The sequence below is a fragment of the Barbus barbus genome (genome assembly GCF_936440315.1).
Source record: "Barbus barbus genome assembly, chromosome: 14".
In the NCBI taxonomy this organism is placed as follows: domain Eukaryota; kingdom Metazoa; phylum Chordata; class Actinopteri; order Cypriniformes; family Cyprinidae; genus Barbus; species Barbus barbus.
In genome coordinates, this window is record NC_136742.1 from 32,217,754 (window position 1) to 32,239,755 (window position 22,002).

The 22,002-nt window shown below is 41.8% G+C and overlaps 2 protein-coding genes across 3 annotated transcripts in view; one reads left to right on the forward strand and one right to left on the reverse strand.

Annotated features, from left to right (window-relative positions):
- Window positions 1-22,002, forward strand: part of LOC306880073 (peptidyl-prolyl cis-trans isomerase FKBP3-like) — a 391,610-nt gene that overhangs the window by 300,446 nt on the left and 69,162 nt on the right. The gene's annotated exons all lie outside the window — the stretch shown is intronic.
- LOC306880071 (ena/VASP-like protein) overlaps window positions 1-22,002 on the reverse strand; it is an 86,047-nt gene that overhangs the window by 62,963 nt on the left and 1,082 nt on the right. For both annotated transcript variants that reach the window (XM_079433352.1, XM_079433353.1), the window contains exons 2-3: window positions 4,909-5,077; window positions 3,555-3,732 (exon numbers count right to left, since the gene is read on the reverse strand). In XM_079433352.1, coding sequence (XP_079289478.1) covers window positions 3,555-3,732; window positions 4,909-5,077 — 347 coding nt within the window. The remainder of the gene's footprint in view (window positions 1-3,554; window positions 3,733-4,908; window positions 5,078-22,002) is intronic.

Here is a 22,002-nt window from a genome sequence, read left to right on the forward strand (position 1 = left end):
AGAGACCATGAACTGTTTGAGGAACATGACAGCAACATCATGTGTGTCACAGATTCAGTGTGTGTGTGTGTGTGTGTGTGTGTGTGAGTGTATGTGTGAGTGTGATAGAGTGAGTGAGTGTGTGTGTGTGTATGAGAGTGAGTGTGAGTGTGTGTGTGAGAGTGTGTGTGTGTGTGTGTGTGTGTGTGAGTGTATGTGTGAGTGTGATAGAGTGAGTGAGTGTGTGTGTGTGTGTGTGTGTGTGTGTGAGTGTGAGAGTGTGTGTGTGACGTGTGTGTGCTTGCATCTCATCAAACCTGTCAAGAATAAATGAATCAATCGAAACAAAAGATGATATTCCGCAAATACGGATTAATTTTTACTCAAAAGTCCACAAAATGTCTTTGTAAATGTTGAATCTTTGCACTATATATATATATAACCAGTCAAAAGTTTTTGAACAGTAAGATTTTTTACATTTTTTAAACTTCTGCTGCAGCGTGACTATAATGACATGAAACGCATCAGAACTCAGTCAGATCCATTACAGTTCAGTTCAGACCAATACTTCACCCGATAAAACGACAGATATATATTTATCTGAACATGTTTGCTAAAGAGAACAACGACATACTCTACTAATCAGTATATTAGAGTGATTTCTGAAGATCATGTGACACTGAAGACTGGGGTAATGATGCTGAAAATACAGCTGCACATCACAGAAATACATTACACTTTAACACATATTCACATAGAAAACAGCTGTTTTACATTAGAATAATATTTCACAATTTTACTGTTTTTACTGTACTTGTGATAACATCTTTAATCAAAATCTAGTGACTGCAGTGTTTTGAGTGGTTCAGTCAGCTAGTTAGTTCACATTAACTGCAGCGTTCATGACAGAAACACACGTTTGCAAGGCATGAAAACAGAATCATTCCTCATGATCACGTTTCACCAAAACACTGGTACCTGAGCCCATCTGACACACACACACACACACACATAAACTAGTGTTTGTTCAAGCTCTTAGAAGATGAATGGAGCTGATGATGATCACTGTTTTCTCCAGAGCTGCTTTACAGCTGAACTGAACCATATATAATATAAATAATGATTCAATGATGGGTTCATCAGTTATGATCCGTGTATTCAGTTAATGAACAAAACAGAATTAATTAGGGATGCACCGATATGAAAAGTTTTGCCGATAACCGATAATTCTTTGTATTTGAAAACCGATAACCGATATGTTGGCCGATAAATCTAAATTCAATTTTTTTATCTAATTTTTGATAATTTTTATCTTATTTTTTCACACACTAATTTTTTTTATCTATTTTTATTACAAAAAAAGGTCTCATCATTAAAAGCCCCGTCCCAAACACTTCAACATAAGCAGCCTAGTTTGAACAGTGTATGTTTTAAAAAAATATTTTACTCTCCTATTACCAAATTTCCTTATAAAATAAAATAATACATAAATAATGCAAACAAGTCATTGGACATCATTACTTGCATGTAAAGAATCAAAATGCATGCGCTATGGATCAATAAAACGGAATAGCCTCTGCACAAACAATATTTTTAAGGAAAATAATAAGAGAAAAATAAAAGTGGTGCTTATTATTAATAATGCATCTACAATTTTGATAAAGTAACAAATTAATACCACTGTTTTAAATAGCAACATTTGAGCTGCATGCGCTGTGACTGAAGAGCTGAATGAACAAGTAAACCGAAGTGCTTGTTATAATGGGTTAATTATGCTACATGAGAATCAGATATAGAACATAAGCATAATATTAAAACATATATGCACAAAATGATGGAAATGCACAAGTTATCTTGAACTAAGTTATGCACTAGTCAGATGTGTAACTCGTGGGGCTCTTGGCTCTTCTCGTAACAACACGCTGAAACACGGCAAATAAACCCCAAAGAATTCACAACGTTTTATTATAATAATGTTCTCATTAGAATGTTATATACACGCCATTCCCAATCATAGTTATTAATGTTGTGCGCTGCTGTTTGAGCTGCGTGTGCTGAGCTGAAAATCAGCGGTAAACAGACTTAACCAACTGATTATGAGATAAAGCAGATATACATCAAAATAAACAATATTACAACATAAAATTACACAAAAGGATGCTAATGCACAAGTGAACTTAACTGTGATGGCGGTGTAGCTCCGTCGTGGGTGTACTCGACGCACGCACAAAACACGGGCGCACAAAGATTCAGCAACATTATTTACAGTAATGTTCACACAATCATTTTATGTAGCCTTTATGACAGACTTGCCCTGCACATGGTGCACTTAAGTATATTGTCCTTTTCAAAGTGATTCCAATCATATTTTAAGCATTTCAAAACCATCATGGTGAACAGTGCGCATCTCAAGTGTCTCTGAAGGAAATAATGTGCAAATTTTCTTATTGGACCGAAACGATAACAGAAAAAATTAACATTTATCGGCCGATACCGATATGTTGGCCGATATATCGTGCATCCCTAGAATTAATACTTAACTCTGAACCATCATTGAATCATTATTTTCCAGTTTAACACTGCGAAGCTGCTTTGACACAATCTGTAGTGTATAAAGCTCTGTAGAAATAAAGGTAATTTGACTTGTATTGTTAACTATAATGATCCTGAATAGTTTGAATCTGAAATTACATGCAAACAATTAACTAATGAAATAAAGCCACCACAAAGCTTCATAAAGACAGATCATGATAACATCAGATAGAAATGAACAAACACATAGAAATCTGTTTGCACTGGTCTTGCTGTTTCACTAACAGTTCCTGTAATCTCTGACTAGTTAGTGAACCAGCCTGTCTGATACACACTAATTACTGTTTACTAAGTCAATCATCACTAGTACAAGTGCCTCTAGACCAGATCTCATAAATCAAATAGGAAGAAAACAATTAGAAACCACAACAAACACCTTAAAAATCAAGCAGCAATGCTCTAAAACTATAAATTATATAAATTATCTCAAACTGAACACGAATGCATTTACAGTGAAATTTTGTTTTTGAATTTTCTGCAGTTTTGTCATGTATGTGATGCAATGCATCTTAGGATAATAAAAAGGAGAAGGAGAAATGTACATGTCTAAAGCACACACAATCCTCCATACATGACAAACACAGACCCTGAAACAGCCTGATGAAGTGTGAGAACTAGAAGAGAAGGAAGCCAGCAGAACTTGAACCTGAGCAGAGACAGAGACAGAGACAGGAGCGAGTGTACCTACAGGACATGCTGAAGAGGATGAAGCGGCTGTGGCAGACGCAGAAACACTGGCAGATCCAGTCTGTGATCATCGCTCACCTGAGCCTCATCATTACTGCTGTACTCTACCTGCTCCCCCTGCTCCGGTTTCTGACGCCAGTAACACACACCTGCCTAACAACATCAGGGACCCGGCTCGCGTTTCTGTGTGTGTGTGTGTGTGTGTGTGTGTATGAGTGTGTGTGTGTGTGAGTGTGTGTGAGAGAGTGTGTGTGTGTGTGTGTGTGTGTGTGTGTGTGTGTGCATGTGATTGGTACCTCCGTCCTGGGTGCTGAGCAGGTTGAGGGCGAACAGCATGGCGTTGGAGAAGGTGGTGGCCTCCTCTTTACTGGCGAAGTTGAGTCCGTACACCTGCCGCGCGTCACGCCACTGGTGGAAGGTGGGTGTGGCCTGGTTATACTTCAGCCCCTTCACGATGGAATAGTTGATGACCACCTGAGGTCAGAGGTCAGAGTGTGCTCAGGGTCTTCAGTATCACTCTGACTATAGTGAATATCAATGTTTCCATCCACCTATTTTTATGTGCATTTTGGGATATCGCATAAAAAAACCCTGCTGGATTTACATGACACACTCTAGTCTTCTTTCTCCAATCTTGTGTATTGATTAAATAGTTCAGATCAGAAATTTTACAAGCAACAGTATATGGACCTGCAAATTTGTCCTGAAATGGTGATCCAACAATAGGCAACAAAGCAAGGGCCTGATCACCAGATTGAAATGAACGCAATTCTGTACGACGAACAAAGAGCCGTTTCATTCGATCTTGCGCTTTACTTAAAGATGCTTTTGCCAATTGTCATGCTTCAAAAATTCGTTTCAAAGCCGTGACAAAAGATTGGAGGACATAGTCAGGTTCAGAATATAGAGAGAGATTAATCTGTAAAGTTTGGGTAATGTAAGCGGAAAAAACTCTTTAAAGATTGAAATCTACAGATAAACAGTGCAATATGTATTTTGTATGATTTGTTTCCACTAGTCTGAAAGAAGAGACATGATATGGAAGCAAAACAAAGCAGTTTGTGAAAAAACAATCGTTTTGCATCTTGCGGTAATACTGGACTATTTTAATATTTAAAAAAAATACACAATATATGTGTTTTTATGCTTTTTAGAAGCAGAGATGTTTTTCTAAATATATTTTGTGTTCAGATGAGAACTAAACTTGAACTGAATCGATCTGAATAATAACACTATTGTCTTCTATAGTTAGTTTCATAACTGATTAATTTTGCATCATTAACACCGTTATTGTCCTGTTTTTTACTGTGAAGCTGCTTTGAAACAAAAATGCTATAGAAACGATTGTGACTTGACTTGAGCTGAAGTCAGTCAGTCTTGAAGTTGCATAAACTGCTTAGACTACTCTTAAAACGTTAGTCATCTAATTTGTTTTCTTAAAGACTGGTCATAACTTATTAAAGTCTGTTACAAAAAGACAGATTGGCCCAATTTGAGTCAGAAAAGTAAGTGATTACCTCTTGGTTAACTGCTGGTTGGTCAAACTGTTTCTTAAGGCATAGTGGCTATGTTTATGCAACTGGCCCTGGTGATTTGTGGTGAGTGATGTGGTTAGTTAGTGTTAGTGTAGTGTTAGACGAGCAGACGCACCTGCTGGTCCTGCAGTTTGACTCCCACCACGCGGAAGGTGTTGCTGCTTGTGTTGTGGTAGATGTTGATTCGACTGAAGCCCTGCTGACCCGGTTTGATCGGCACCCATTTTTTGCTGGTGTCGTCGTAGACCATGACAGAGGCGCGGGCCTGACAGATGCTCTGCTCGCTGAAATGAAAGAAACACACAGCGACAGCGGGTCAATCCATGTAAACACGCTGCCCTCACCCGCCCGCCGCTTACATCAACAACCCGCCTGATACCAGACCAACAATGTCCTGGCAGCCACATAGCAACTCCCAGGACACCCTAACAATCGCATAGCAACACCCAGGACACCCTAACAACCACATAGCAACTCCCAGGACACCCTAACAACCACATAGCAACTCCCAGGACACCCTAACAACCACATAGCAACTCCCAGGACACCCTAACAACCACATAGCAACTCCCAGGACACCCTAACAATCGCATAGCAACACCCAGGACACCCCCAACAACCACATAGCAACTCCCAGAAAACCCTAACAACCACATAGCAACTCCCAGGACACCCTAACAATCGCATAGCAACACCCAGGACACCCCCAACAACCACATAGCAACTCCCAGAAAACCCTAACAACCACATAGCAACTCCCAGGACACCCTAACAATCGCATAGCAACACCCAGGACACCCCCAACAACCACATAGCAACCCCCAGAACACCCTAAAAATCACATAGCAACCCCCATAGCACCCTAACAACCGCATAGCAACACCCTAGAAGACCACTCACATTTGCTTTAGAACATCTAAAGAACGTTTCCCATAAACTAAAATATGTTGCAGATTTTAGTAATAGAAATTCATAAAAAACTCCTGATTTTGTTTGAAATGATAGCGAACAATCACTGCTGGAGGAAAACAAGCATTTGTGTGATTGGACTATTCTATTGAATCAAAACCTCACAGATACTGAAACCCAGACCATGTGACAACTTGCTCTACTCCTCTTAAAGGCCAGAACATGAGAAGCAGACTGAAATCATAGGAGAGAGTCTGAGATCAGCACTGAACTCGAGGAAATCAAGCCCATCTGTGCAGTGCTGCTAAAATGATATAATCACACTGGAGAGTTACTCTGCTCCGAGTTCAGATCTGTACTAGTGTGAGTGTGTCAGTCTGCTCTTCCAAACACAGTCCCTGGTGAAGAACATTAGCAACCAAACTGTTTTGGGTTCCACAGTATGGACAACAAATATAATGGACGTCAACGGGAACTGAAACCTTCTTTTGCTGTTCCTCAGAAGATGAAAGTCATGCATGTTTGCAGTGATGTGAGGAGAGTAAAGCATGATTCTGGGTGAACTGAATCAGGTCTGAATAGAGTAAAGAATAAAGACGTCATATTCCACTCCATGCAGCATCTTTCTGTAAATAACCTCAGACTAACACCGTGGCATAACTACACGTGACGCCACAACATGCAATAAAAGGTATCTTTTCCATGTTAATCAGAGTTTTTGTCCTAACTAGCCGTGACGTCACAGCTGAGCATACAAACTATATAACAGTAGATAATCTCAGGTACTTATTATGTGCTTTATTCAATCCCACAAGTGTCTAATGGGAGTTTGCATATCATTTTGCATGACATTAATACCCATACTGAAAACCACAAGTTAGTTTACTTCACATCTTGAAAATAAATTAAAGCAAACATGTACGTTTAAACTGCAAACTCAATACGAACCATCAAGTGTATTCCATAACAAAGATAGTATCAGTCACTCAGTATGTACATTTAAAAAATGTTAAAAAGGTTTAATATCTATAAATGAGTTTATGAACATGCTTTACACGCTTCTGATTGGCTGTGATGTTTGTTGTGGACACACGGGCTGTGCTCCAAATCACCCCCTATACCCTCATTCACTACTCCCTACATTACTGCACTCATACAGCTCACATGAAGGAGTGAATGAAAACAAGTGAGTGAATTCAGACACTGAGTGCACCGGAAGCACTGCAGCTTTTGCATATTTTGCTTGCTGTTTAATAATCATTTGAAACGGGCAGCTCCAGCAGTAAGATTGAAGGATTTATCTTGAACTCTGTCACGGAAATAATGTATAAACCCTAATAGTCCATTTACAATTAATGTTGTACCTGTGTTGTATTACGCCGTGGACGAGCGCTTCTATAATGAATGATGATTCAGCTGCGGGCGAGACACGGGAATGGACTCTCACAGTGCATTATGGGTCATCTCTAGCTGTTGAGTGTACATCGGTTCTACACTCGTTTTTGCGGTGCATTGTGGGATTGAATGAGTGCACTCCAGAACATCCACTATGGTATCGAACACCACTTAAAATGGCTGTCCCCTCAAATAGTGCCCTATCTGAGGGTGTAGGGGGCGATTTCGGATACAGCCACAAAGTGTTTGTCCTGGAATCTTGTCACGTCGCGTGTAGTTAGGAATAAGGTTGCAAAGGGGTGGAAACTTTCCAAAAATCCCTGGAATATTCCAAAAAAATCCTAGAAAGTTTCCCAAATTTCTGGAATGTTTACGAAATTTACTGGAAATTTTCCACCTTTTTGCAACCCTAGTTAGGACACGGTGTAATGCAACATATACGACCCACCAGTGAAGAACCCGTCAGCGGAAATCATTTCACAAGCTGTGCTTTCAACAGCATTCCTGCTGATCAGAGGAAAACACAATAATGAGACTGTCATAAGAGACTTTAGATGCATGCACTGCAGGTTTAGAGCAGAAACACACACTCACTGAAATATGAGCAAAGCTTCTCTGTGACATGAATGAATCAAACGCATCTCCAGCGTGTGAACGCAGCTGAAATCTCTCATAATCACCTGACCTTGTGACCTCTCTCGCTCACACGGCTCCAGTCTGGGATATTTGGTTATCATCATCAACACAGCTAACAGGGAACGCTCAGGCTAATGTTATGAACAAATGTTCTTCTAGTAATGTTAATAGAACATTCATTTAGAGTTATCTGGTCATTTTTCCATTGCAGTGGTTCATGCATTTATTTGTGAATGCATCATGCATCTTTATGAATGCACAGTTTATGCATGTGCAACATGTTTTAGACTCCAGTGTTGTCACGCGATTTCATTATAATGCCTGCTTAATTCAGTGAGTGCCGTATTTTAGATTTTTAATCCAGCTGCATGAAAAATATGCCAAGTCTTACAGATCATGCTGCAGTAAACGCTGTACTACACTACAGCTGCTGTGGGTGCCGACAGTCATGTGACCTTCACTTCCTGTCAGATTGAGTGAATGCACATGAACGTCAATGTCAGAATCACAGAGCATCACTACAGAGGCTCGTACAGTTTATTTGTGAATGCATCATTCATCACATTTATGCATGCAGCCGGTGTGCAATTATAAGTGTTTCAGACTGCAGTGCATGTTTAATTCAGCAACTGCCATCATCTCACACATATCATTAATTTGCATTTTTAGTTCAGATGCATGAAAAAAGTCTAATGCTATAATATAGCAATAAAAAATACTATAATAAAACATACTAAAAATACCTGCTGAGTCAACAGACAGGCTGAACAACCTAAAACGAAACACACACACACACACACAAACACACACACACACACACACACACACACACACATATTAAATGAAATCTAAAGAAAAGTGTAATTTTCACCGGTTTTATCCTCCTCCAGGTGAAAATCACAGCACATAAACCCATCAGACATTGAGATTCAGCTGAAACCCGTCTGAGATGCTGTCTACAGCCAAAGAAAGCAGTCCTGACACACTTAATGAACGAGCAACAGAGCGACAGAATATGAATCTGGCCGTTACATAAGCAGAAAACATAGTTTTGGTTTGGAGAAAAATCCAGAACCACAGAGAACTGATCAGAGTTTCCCCGCTCTCATGCAGAAACATTTGACTGGCCTGAATACAGAACGGCTCATCATCAGGATTTACTGTAAATACAGAGCTGTGATGACAGTTAATACTGCAGCTGTTCCTGTCATATTCACAGCAGAATCACTGAAGCTCAGCATCTCTCAACAGTGTCCTACAGCTGATCACATAACTGACAGACTTATGCAGCCGTAACAACCGTAACGATTAATATTCAGTTATATTATGGATTTCACAGCACTGCCAGATCAGACAACAGAATTGATCTGAATAATGACTCTGTCTCCTGTAGAGCTACAGCTGAAATTGAGTTTGTTTCATAATTGATGAATTTTACAACATTAACAGTTATTTTCCTTTTTATTACTATGAAGCTGCTTTGAAACAAACTATGAGAGATTGTTTTTTGTTGCAGAATAAAAAATAAAACTTCATATCTCATAATTCTGTTTTTTCCTTGCAGTTCTGGAGATATAAGCTCAGAATAGAGGAGGGGGATCAGAATTGTGTGAGTAGCAATTTCCCTTTTTTTCTTTTTTATTCCATGGTGGAAACTAAACTATATAAAACAAAACAAAAACAGACTTGTGAGATGTAATTAATAATTAGTTTATACCTTGCAATTTTGAATTTTGAGAAAAAAAGTTTGAATTGTGAGACAAAAAAATTGTAATTATGAACTTATTTATTAACATAATTATTAATATTTTCATCCCATGGTGAAAACAGGCTTCCATAATAATCTGTATAAAGCGTTATAGAAATAAACGTGACTTAATTGACCCATGAACCGGGATAAACCACAGACCCAAGCCAGAACTCACTGCTGGTTTAACCTGGTTCTCTGTGTTGTTTCGCAGGATTGCACCTCATTTATTCTCCATAAGAATGAAACAGAATCTGGTTTAAAGTAAATCTGCTGAGCTCTTGTCATAATCTCTAGGGATGAATCTAAACAGAAAATTATTTAATACCTCGTTTATCGGCTTTACAGCTGTTACATCTGTTTATAAATGAAATAGAAACTGGCAAATTTCTGACTTTATATCACAATTCTAATTTTATATGTCCCAGTTCTCAAAAAAAAGGCTGAATTGTGAGATTAAAATTACCTTTTTTAGTTGTTTTTTTTAATTCCATGGCAGAACTTGTGTTTTACATGAAACACATTGGAATCTGCAAAGAAAGCAGGTCAAATGAATGATAGACTGATTCTCCAGTGACGTCTGACTCTGAGCACCTGCTCTCTGCTGAGGATTAAATCATGGAACAGCAGGAATTACCCTGTCAGCTCCACACAGATGCACATCTGCAGCATAACACACACACTCGCACGCATGCACGCACACACACACTCGTGCACATACTCACACACATGCGCGCGCACACACACACACTCACACACACACACACACACACACATGCGCGCACACACACACACATACACCCCCCTTCACGTTATGTTTGTTGAGTCTGTCACTCTATATCAGAGGAGACACGAGCTGTGCTGTGGTTGCCATGGTGATCTGGCTAGTGTGTCTATGGGATGCTGAGCAGCCTCATGTCTCCATGGTACCCAGAAGCCTTTGGGATGCAGCACAAAGCTTGCAGCATCACTGCCTGTGTCTCTCTTCTGACTGTATCTACTCTTTCAATTCACTGACCTACATTTTTATCAACGAATATCTTGAAATAGGCAAATTATGGAATGAAACCTTTGATTTTACAGCTGTTATTTTTATTCCTCTAAGGATTTTAAAGGAATAATTAATCTAAAAATGAACATTACCTGTAAATGTGCTTATTAGGAGATCAGGATGAGTGTGTTTCTTCATCAGGTTTGTAGAAATGTGTCTCAGCAATGGATGCTCTGCAGTGAATGGGAATTAGTTTCATCTTTTGTGTTCTCCAGATGTTAACTGATGGACTGGAGTGGTGTGGATTATTGTGATGTTTTTATCAGCTGTTTGGACTCTCATTCTGACGGCACCCATTCACTGCAGAGCATCCATTGCTGAGACACTGCTATGAAGCGGTGGGTGCATTTTCAGCTAATTCTCATCTCTGTTTCTTTAAGAACAGTCATCGGTGACTGTATGTCAGTGTCCCGAAGCGCTGCAGTGCTAAAGCATCATCTGTCTGTCCTACTGTACTAATAACCTCATTATTGATCACAGCAGCAGCTGATCTGTAGCGTCTGCAGCATCAGCACCACATCTAAACCACAGCATCTCCTACATGAGGACATTTGGACATCTAAACAATCAATGTGCTACAACAAACAGCAAACCTCAGTCTGGTACGGAAGACTGATTCTGCCACAGAATATGAATATAAAAAAGGTAATTGTGACTTCATCTCACAATTTAGACTTTTTCTCATAACTGCAAGTCGTGAAATGTAAACTCAGAATTTGAGACATAAACATGACGCTATGACGTGTCCCTACCGATATCAGCCACTAATAAACTGTCCCTAGCAATAATTTTGATCAAATTAAATATGTGTATGTAACCCCCATCTGAAATAGATCACACCATTGATATTACCCGAGAAGTTAAGCAAATATGCTAGAAAACTGCACACATTTAATACATGTGGAGTAAGAACATATAAGAGCCGAACGGTTTGAAACATACGAGCACAGTTCAGCTGAATGATCTTTAACATATTGTTCTGCTGTTTTGTGTTCATTTGCTCTTTTTACATTGACTATCACTCTATATAGACTAATATAATCAGATACAACAATCATTTATCAAATATTTATGACAATACTGATAAACTGAATATGATCCTAGATTTGTGTTGATGTTATCTCTGGAACGGAAATATGGATATTGTATTTTGATCTCTTATTTCAGTGAATGTCATTGACCTAGTTAATCAGTAGTAGTGCTGACAGAGTCGTGTACACATGACTGAAGGAGTTCACGAGTGCGTGTCTAAAAGAGGAGTGAAACGCAGCCCTGATCTGAAATCATTCTTCAGAGTGGGACTTTCGTGAATCGTTTGATCTCGAGACTTCGGATCCTCGGAGCACGAATCATTTGATTCAGATCAGCACTTCTGTGCGGGGTTGCAAATCATTAGAAAACAGTAGAAAACATAAAACCATTAAGACAGTAGGCATACAGTTATAAAAACAAAAACAAAGAAAGAAAGAATCTATGATTTTTGTATAGGACTAACCACAATTTTACTACAAATACCACGGTTAAACTACGGTTAGTGCAGCAAAACTATGGTTAATGTGTGGTTACCATGTTTTAACCATGTCTAGTAACCATGTCTACTTTTTTTCTTTTTTGAGTAAACGAGAAAAAAGTAATACATTTTCACCTTAAGAGGACACATGAGATGAATATAGAGATGCAGTTGTCACAACTTTAGGATGAACAGAACTTGGGATAGTGTCCATATACTCGTCTAGATCAACTCTGAATAAAGAAAACAGAGGTTTAGAGACAGATTTTGAGTCTGTAGCTAGCAGGAAACAGCTCTTTAGTTTGAGCTCTTCATAAACTATAGTTTCGGTCATCGCTTGTTATGATGCTCAAGGCTGTAGAGTTTATGATCCTATCAATATCACACACAATTAAATTATCACTAGCAATAATTTTGATCAAACAATGAAATGTCTGTTGTCTGCTGTTACGTCCCCAGCAATGCCAAAAAAAGAGATAAAATGTTTCTATATTAGTATCCTGTGGTGGAAATAAGCGTCCATAAGCTCGTCACCATCAGAAATCATCAAACTAAAGAAAAGTCCTCCTGTTTATGACTGTGGAAACGCTTTGAAACTAACTGTATTGTCTAAAACACTATACAAACAACGGTGACGACTCACAAGAAACAGAAGAACAAGCACTATTTTACAATGTTTGTATATGACAGGTCTTACTCTGTAAAAAAGATCAATTCAAAGATTACTGGAGTACGTTTTACAAGAAAATCCTTTTTCAATCTTTCTACTTCAATATTTCATGTTTCATTTAATGTTACTTGAATGTCGTTGTGATAATTGTGACATTTAGTGTTGTTTCTACGTGGAAATGTTTTCTACACACTCCTAAAAATAAAGGTGCTTAAAAGGTTCTTCAAGCGATGCCATAGAACAAGCATTTTGGGTTCCACAAAGAACCGTTCAGTCAAAGAACCATCTCTTTCTTACCTTTTTATAATCTGAAGAACCTTCTCTCGCCACAAAGAAACAGAAAGGTTCTTCAGATGTTAAAGGTTCTTTGTGGAACCATTTAGACGAAACGGTTCTTCTATGGCATCGTGAAGCAGCTTTCTTGTCAGTCCACTGCAAAAAATTATTTTCTTTCTTTCTTAAATGATTTTTCTTTTTTGTCTTGTTTTCTAGTATATCTAAATATTCTTGAATCAAGATGCATTTACTTGACAAGTAAATGATTTAAGATATTAAGTCTTGTTTTCTAGAAATGATTATCAAAATGTTGTTAGTTTTTGCTTAAACTAAAATATCTGCCAATGGGGCAAGAAAAATAATCTTAATTGAAAGACTAAACAAGATTATTTTTCTTGCCCCATTGGCAGATATTTTAGTTAGTTTTTGTTTTTTACAGAAAACGAGACTATCTTAAGTCATTTTACTTGTACAGTAAATTCATTTTGATTCAAGAATGTTTAGATATTTTTACTAGAATACAAGACAAAAATACTGTATGAGAGTCAAGCTCATTATCAGCTGGACATTACACCGGTTCCTGACCAGTGGAGAGGTCAAATCTGATTAGCAGACCAAAACCACAGGAACGATGTGTAAGAGTACTCCGTCCATCCATTAGTTCTCCCACAAACACACACACACACACACACACACACCAGCACTAAACCGCTTCCATGGTAACAGCGTGTCTCCTCCAGGCTCTGAGATCACGAGAACAAAAGAGGATCCATGTGAAGCTGTAAATCAGGCCTTCGTCCGTACGTTTTCCGGTTTCACTGCTCCATCAGGATTCACGTTTCGGAGATGAGGAGGAACGTACCTGCTCTTGATGTCAGTGAGCGGCACGCCGGGCTCGCAGTAGATCTGCGGGAAGTAGAAGCGGTGAGATGGGACGTTAATATCCATGATCATAGCAGAGGAACAGGTGCTTCTGGAATCCTGCTTCTCTCTCTCTCTGCGGCTCGGCTCCCCTCCCCCTCTTCCTCTTCCTCGTCCTCTTCCTCCTCTCTCGCTGCTAACGCTTCAGAAAGAGCATCTCAGTCGCCTCACATGAGCATTTCATGAGCGTTCCTCTTCTGATAAAATCCCAACAAAGCCGGGAGGAGCTGTGCGTGTGAATATGAATATGAGTGTTTCTCAATGAAGCGGTGCTGATGTCATCCTTTGTCTGTGACAGCAGCAGAGATGGAGCGCTGGAGCTCAATGAAGGGATGCTGTGTGATGCAGAGGCCAACTGACTCCGCCTCGCCACCGCACCATTGGCTGAGAGGATTACGAGGCTCCTCCCACTGCTCTCCAGTGAGTATCCTCTCATCAGCCCCTCCCCACTCACTCTGATGCTCGCTCTCTCTCTCTCTCTCTCTCTCGCTCTCTCTCTCTCTCTCTCTAGCGGGATGGAAATCATAATCACAATGAAAAGGCTGCAAACTGATTAGGGCTGAATTAAAGGGGAAATGAAGCTTGATCTGAATGCTCTGAAACACTAACTAGTTTTCTGTTAAACATCCACACAACATCTAACAGAGGACTAGTTTAGAGAGAGAGAGACTGCGGTGCACCAGATGACACACTGATAGATTGATTTCATAAAACAGCTGAATAGAAATAATACAAAAGAAACAGATTCATAGACAGACTGATAGAAAAACAAATATATTTAATGTATATAATCAGATAGACAGATATATGGATAGACAGACAGATCCAACCACATCATCAAGTTTGCTGATGACACAACAGTGGTAGGTCTCATCAGCAACAACGATGAAACGCACTACAGAGAGGAAGTGGCACAGCTGGCTGAATGGTGTGGCACAAACAATCTGTCCCTCAATGTGGAGAAGACAAAGGAGGTTGTGATGGACTTCAGGAGAAACTCCGTTGACCACCCCCCACTGACCATCGACAGCTCGACTGTGGAGAGAGTCAGCAGCACTAAATTCCTGGGGGTGCACATCACAGAGGATCTCACCTGGACCACCAACACCATGTCACTCAAAAAGGCACAACAGCGCCTACACTTTCTCTGCCGGCTGAAAAGAGCACGTCTCCCTCCACCCATCCTCACCACATTCTACAGAGGCACCATTGAGAGTGTGCTGACCAGCTGCATCACTGTCTGGTACGGGAACTGCAGTGCTGCTGACCGCAAGACCCTCCAGCGGACAGTGAACACAGCTGCAAAGATCATCAGTGCCCCTCTCCCCTCCATCCTGGACATCTTCCTTACACGATGCTCCAGCAAAACCAACAGCATCGTGAAGGACTCCACCCATTCCTCCCACAGTCTCTTCCAGCTCCTACCATCAGGAAGACGGTACCGGAGCATCAGAGCCCGCTCCGCCAGACTGCTCAACAGCTTTTTCCCCCAGGCTGTGAGAGCCCTGAACTCAAACCACCCCGCCCCCCCGAAACCCCATGCAAACGCTTACCTCCTGAAACATGGACCACCCCCACCCCAATTAATTTAACTAGCCCAAATAAAATAAAGACCATAAATGTCAATCAAAAACATTTTCAATACACAAATATCAACGAATATCAAGGAAAGAGTTTTATTTTACTATTTACAAGATATCTGCAGAATTCTTAAAAATCTATTTAAGGCTGTCACGAGTCTGGGCCCTGCGCTTCTCCCTGTTGCCACCAGAGGTCACCATCTCCCTTCCACCCGGACTCACCTCACGTAATCACGTACACCTGCCACATCACGTACACCTGCCACATCACGTACACCTGTCACATTACACACACCTGTCCCACTCATTACACCCACAGCTGTTCCCAATTGCCACGGACTATTTAGTCTCCCTTCTCCCACCACTCTGCCTGGTTGCGTTATTTGATATTGTTATTCTGTTTTGGTAAATGTTTAATACTGTTTCGAGTGTTTGCTCTGGGCTGGGATACACGCACCTCATTGCCGTTTTTGTATCCCAGTCCTTTTTCTGTTTTGTTTTGTGCCGTGTTGGCCTTTTTGTTGCTCATTAAAAGAACCTTACCTGCAATTGGACCCTGACTTCATCTTTTCGCGGCGCTTCTTCGCCGTACCGTGACAGAACGCAACCAGCAGACATGGGTCCAGCAGGGAGGTTCCTCCACATCCGCCAGGGAGACCGGAGCATGGAGGATTATGCCAGGGACTTCATTAGAGGAGCTCGTCAGTCGGCGACGGAGAAGACCTGCCTCATGGTCTTCTTCTGGGGAGGCCTGGCTGAGCCCTTCAAGTCCCTGGTACCATACTGGGACCCCGGGGAGTCGCTGGAGGACTACATTAACCTGGCTCTGCAGGTGAGCGGCTCAGCCTTCAGGTTGGGGTTAGCGGCGGAGCCCGTTCACAGTTCTTCCGAGGCGGCGATCCGGGGGACGGCGGTGGCTGCGCCCAGTGCCTCGCGCCCGCTTCCAGAGCGTCCTGGTCTGATGTGCAGCGTGCGGGAACCATCGCTGATGTCGGTGCGAGCAGCGTGGTCTGCTCGTGGTCTTTCCAGGGCGGCGGTGTCCACTCTCAAGGCTTCCGAGGCGGCGGTGCACGCTCACAAGGCTTCCGAGGCGGCGGTGCACGCTCACAAGGCTTCCGAAGCGGCGGTGTCCGCTCACGATCCTCTCGAGGTGGCGGTGCACTCTCACAAGGCTTCCGAAGCGGCGGTGCCCGCTCACGATCCTCCTGAAGGGGCGGTGCCCACTCACAAGGCTTCCGAAGCGGCGGTGCCCGCTCACGATCCTCTCGAGGCGGCGGTGCCCGCTCACAAGGCTTCCGAAGCGGCGGTGCCCGCTCACAAGGCTTCCGAGGCGGCGGTGCCCGCTCACAAGGCTTCCGAGGCGGCGGTGCCCGCTCACAAGGCTTCCGAGGCGGCGGTGCCCGCTCACAAGGCTTCCGAGGCGGCGGTGCCCGCTCACAAGGCTTCCGAGGCGGCGGTGCCCGCTCACAAGGCTTCCGAAGCGGCGGTGTTCGCCCACATTCCTCCCGAGACAGCTGTGCTCGCTCACGAGGCTCCCGAGACAGCTGTGCTCGCTCACGAGGCTCCCGAGACAGCTGTGCTCGCTCACGAGGCTCCCGAGACAGCTGTGCTCGCTCACGAGGCTCCCGAGACAGCTGTGCTCGCTCACGAGGCTCCCGAGACAGCTGTGCTCGCTCACGAGGCTCCCGAGACAGCTGTGCTCGCTCACGAGGCTCCCGAGACAGCTGTGCTCCCCCACGAAGCCCCCGAGAGAGCGGTGTTCGCTCACGTTCCTCCCGAGGCGATGGGGTTCGCTCACGAGGCTCCCGAGACAGCTGTGCCCGCTCACGTTCTTCCCGAGACAGCTGTGCTCGCTCACGTTCTTCCCGAGACAGCTGTGCTCGCTCACGTTCCTCCCGAGACAGCTGTGCTCCCCCACGAAGCCCCCGAGAGAGCGGTGTTCGCTCACGTTCCTCCCGAGGCGATGGTGTTCGCTCACGAGGTTCCCGAGGCGATGGTGACCGCTCACGTTCCTCCCGAGACAGCTGTGCTCGCTCACGTTCTTCCCGAGACCGCTGTGCTCGCTCACGTTCCTCCCGAGACCGCTGTGCTCGCTCACGTTCCTCCCGAGACCGCTGTGCTCGCTCACGTTCCTCCCGAGACAGCTGTGCTCGCTCACATTCCTCCCGAGACAGCTGTGCTCGCTCACGAGGCCCCCGAGAGAGCGGTGTTTGCTGATGTTCCCCACCCTGATGTGCCCCCCGAAGCGGTGGAGCCCACCATTGCCCGCTCCAGGGTGGCAGCTCCACACTCACCGCGGTGGTGGCCGCCGGTTCTGCCCTGGGTCTCCATCCCGCCGGCGCTGCCTCAGAGCCCAGGTTCCCTTCCTCTACACGGGCCTGGCCCACCATCCCTCCCCCTGTTCCACCTCCCTCTGGACTTTTGGGGGGATCTTGTGGAACGTCTGGAAGCCGTTTCTTAAAGGAGGGGTCATGTCACGAGTCCGGGCCCTGCGCTTCTCCCTGTCGCCACCAGAGGTCACCATCTCCCTTCCACCCGGACTCACCTCACGTAATCACGTACACCTGCCACATCACGTACACCTGCCACATCACGTACACCTGCCACATTACACACACCTGTCCCACTCATTACACCCACAGCTGTTCCCAATTGCCACGGACTATTTAGTCTCCCTTCTCCCACCACTCTGCCTGGTTGCGTTATTTGATATTGTTATTCTGTTTTGGTAAATGTTTAATACTGTTTCGAGTGTTTGCTCTGGGCTGGGATACACGCACCTCATTGCCGTTTTTGTATCCCAGTCCTTTTTCTGTTTTGTTTTGTGCCGTGTTGGCCTTTTTGTTGCTCATTAAAAGAACCTTACCTGCAATTGGACCCTGACTTCATCTTTCCACGGTGCTTTTCACGGCGTCCCGTGACAAAGGCAATTTGAAAACTTATTTCTCATACCATTTAACGCATTTAAAACTGTCTAAGGCCTTAAACTCTTCAGTTTAGTCGTATCAAATTTAAGGACCCGTGGGAGCAATGTTCCTCTGATGTTTTTTCTTTCTGAGCAAAACTTTTCTCTATCGGTCAGACATGTCTGTCTCCTGAGCAAAAGCATTCTTTACACCAGACCTGTACAGCACACACACAACAAAGTGTGTAACTTTGAACTTTAATGTGCTGTTTATATTTGATTTGACCCTTGATGTAACTAAATGATGCATATTTTGTGTTTCCTGAGAAAATATGTTTACTGAACAATACACTGCAGTTCAAAAGATTGGATCAATAAAGTTTTTTAAGGAAGTTTCTTTTGCTCATCAAGACTGTATCTATTTGATAAAAAATACTGAATATTATTTCACAAAATAATATTGTGAAATATTATTGCAATTTAAAATAAATCTTTTCTATTTTAATATACTTTAAAATGTAATTAATTCCTGAGAAGCAAAGCAGTATTTTCAGAGTCACATGATCCTTTAGAAATCATTCTAATACGCTGATTTATAATCAATGCTGGAAACAGTTTACTGCTTTTTTATTTTATTTTTTTTATATACTGTATTTTTTGGGACCTGTGATATTTTTTAAAAATAAAAAGTTAAAAAGAACAGTGTTTAGTCAAAATAGAGATTGTGTTACAATATAAACTCTTCACACGTTTGGGGTTAGAAATGTTTCTTTAGATGCTTTAAACAAGTTTAAAGAAAGCTAAATAAATTTTATTCAGAAAGGATGTGTTAAATTGATAAAATTGATAGCAAAGACTTCTATTGTTAGAAAATATTTCTATTTTGAATAAATGCTGTTCTTTTAAAATTTTTATTAATCAAAGAATCAAAGAAAAAAGTAACACAGGTTCCAAATAAATATTAAGCAGCACAACTGTGTTCAACATTAATAATAATCAGAAATGTTTGTTGATCAGTAAATCAGTATATTATTATGATTTCTGAAGATCATGTGACACTGAAGACTGGAGTAATGATGCTGAAAATACAGCTGCGCATCACAGAAATAAATACTATTTTAAAGTATAGGTATTAAAATAGGAAACCAATATTAGAAATTGCAATAATATTTCACTATATCACAGTTTTTTCTGTATTTTTTAAATGAATACAGCCTTGATGAGCAAGAGACTTAAAAACAAGGCCAATTATTATCAGGTTTATAATATAGCCCTAACATAATATATTATCAAAACAAACTATTTACACTGATAGAATAGAATAGAATAGAATAGAATAGAATAGAATAGAAAAGAATAGAATAGAATCTGAAGCCAAACTTAAGCTGAGATCTGTAAGTTAAATATAAAAACATGAACATATGAATTCTTCTATAGCGGTCTAAACATGGTTATGAAGTACAGTTTGTACAATACTCTTGTGTGAGACTGAACATGTTTCAGAGTTTAGTTATTTCCAGCACTTAATCAAGCCACTCTTCTTTAATACATGAGGATGTTTTATTTCAGATGTCATTGTGTTTGTGTTGTCTCTTGTGTTGAGCGCACCGCAACTATTGAAGTATTCAGTTTCTACAGAGACTCATTTGGTGCAGATCCTTCTCTTTCTATGAAACCGGCTCTAACTCTGTCGTGACATCAGCTCTAGAGCGGTTTGCCTGAGCATTGCTATTCTTTCCTTTTACTGCGGCATTCAATCAAATGGCTTCCCAACTCATTTGTGTGTCCGTGAGGCACATTATTTCTCCTGCGCTCAGTTTAGAGGAACACTGCGTGGGAGTCCTGTATTTAAGGCCCGTCGGGCAGGACAGTGATGCATTTTGGTAGCCCGACTGGAAAACACAATAGCCCCGGGACGTCGGGCTAGCGATTATGCGAGCCCTGCACACACACACTCTCACAAACACACTCTCTCTCACACACTCACAAACACACTCTCTCACACACACACACACACACACACACACACACACACACACACACTCTCTCTCTCCAGCTTCAGGTGGATCAGTTCTGTGTGTCTGAGTCTGTTATATAATTATTACTAACCTGACAGGCTCCAGACTCTATTATTAGCAGCAGGCAGTGTGCTGAAGCGTAACGAACATCAAGCATCAATCTGAGTCCCACCAAGCTAACCACAAACAGCCGCTTCAGGAGTCTCCTTCACCTGAATCCTAAAGAGTTTAACTAAAAATACCATGACCGGCACTCATTTCTTAGAATTACATGGATTGTTCATCATTTACTCAAACTCATGTTGTTCAAACCTGAATGACTTTCCCTGTACAGACAAATCAAACGCTCAGTAATTTCTCTCAACATCATGGTTTGTGATCGACAGACTAAAGTCATTCAGGTCTGAAGGACATGACGAGTGAACCATGTCTTGTAAGCAGCCATATCACCCTGCAGCCCAAGACTGGTCGTCCACTGAAGTTAAGCAGGGTTGAGCTGGTCAGTACCTGGATGGGAGACCTCCTGGGAACACTAGGTTGTTGTTGGAAGAGGTGTTAGTGAGGCCAGCAGGGGGTGCTCACCCTGTTGTCTGTATGTGTCCTAATGCCACAGTAATAGTGACGGGGACACTATACTGTCAAAAGCACCGTCTTTCGGATGAGACGTTAAACCAAGGTCCTGACTCTCTGTGGTCATTAAAAATCCCAGGATGTCCTTCGAAAATGAGTAGGGGTGTAACCCCGGCATCCTGGCCAAATTTCCCCATTGGTCTCTGACCATAATGGCCTCCTAATCATCCCCTTACACTGATTGGCTTCATCACTCTGTCTCCTCTCCACCTGTAGCTGGTGTGTGCTGGGCGTTCTGGCGCACTGTGGCTGCCGTCGCATCATCCAGGTGGATGCTGCACACTGCTGGTGGATGAGGAGGTTCCCCCCTTCTATGTAAAGCGCTTTGAGTACCCAGAGAAGAGCTATATAAATGTAACAGATGATGATGTCTTTAACTCAGTAATGCTCTCAGTTCATCTGCAGACAGACCAGTCCAATCTGACTCTCTCTCACACTGTAGATTCAGTTTAGGAAACCGGATGATGACCTCTGACCTGACCACACGGAGTATACTACAGATATGAGTTCTAGATCAGCTCAAAACCACTGAGAAGGATTCAAACAAGACACACGCAGCATGAAATCAAGCCAAACAGCTCAAATCAAGACACTTCTTATTTCAACTCACTCCCAAACAACTGGCTTTGAAGAAGCAACATTCACTTGGAAAACTAGGGTTTTTATTTATTTATTTATTTATTTATTAAAGTGTGATTCCTATACCTGGAAAAGAAGATATATACCAATCCTAAAAGCCAAGCGCTAAAATAATATAATGGAAGAAATTGAGTAAAAATCATTAAAAAAATTATACATATACAATTTTAAATATAATATATAATAAATAAATAAAAATATATATATACAATTTTAAATATAACATAATATATAATTTAAAAAATAATAATATATATATATTTTTTTTTTTTAAATATATACAAATCAAAGCCAAGCTCTAAAATATAAAATACTCAATTCC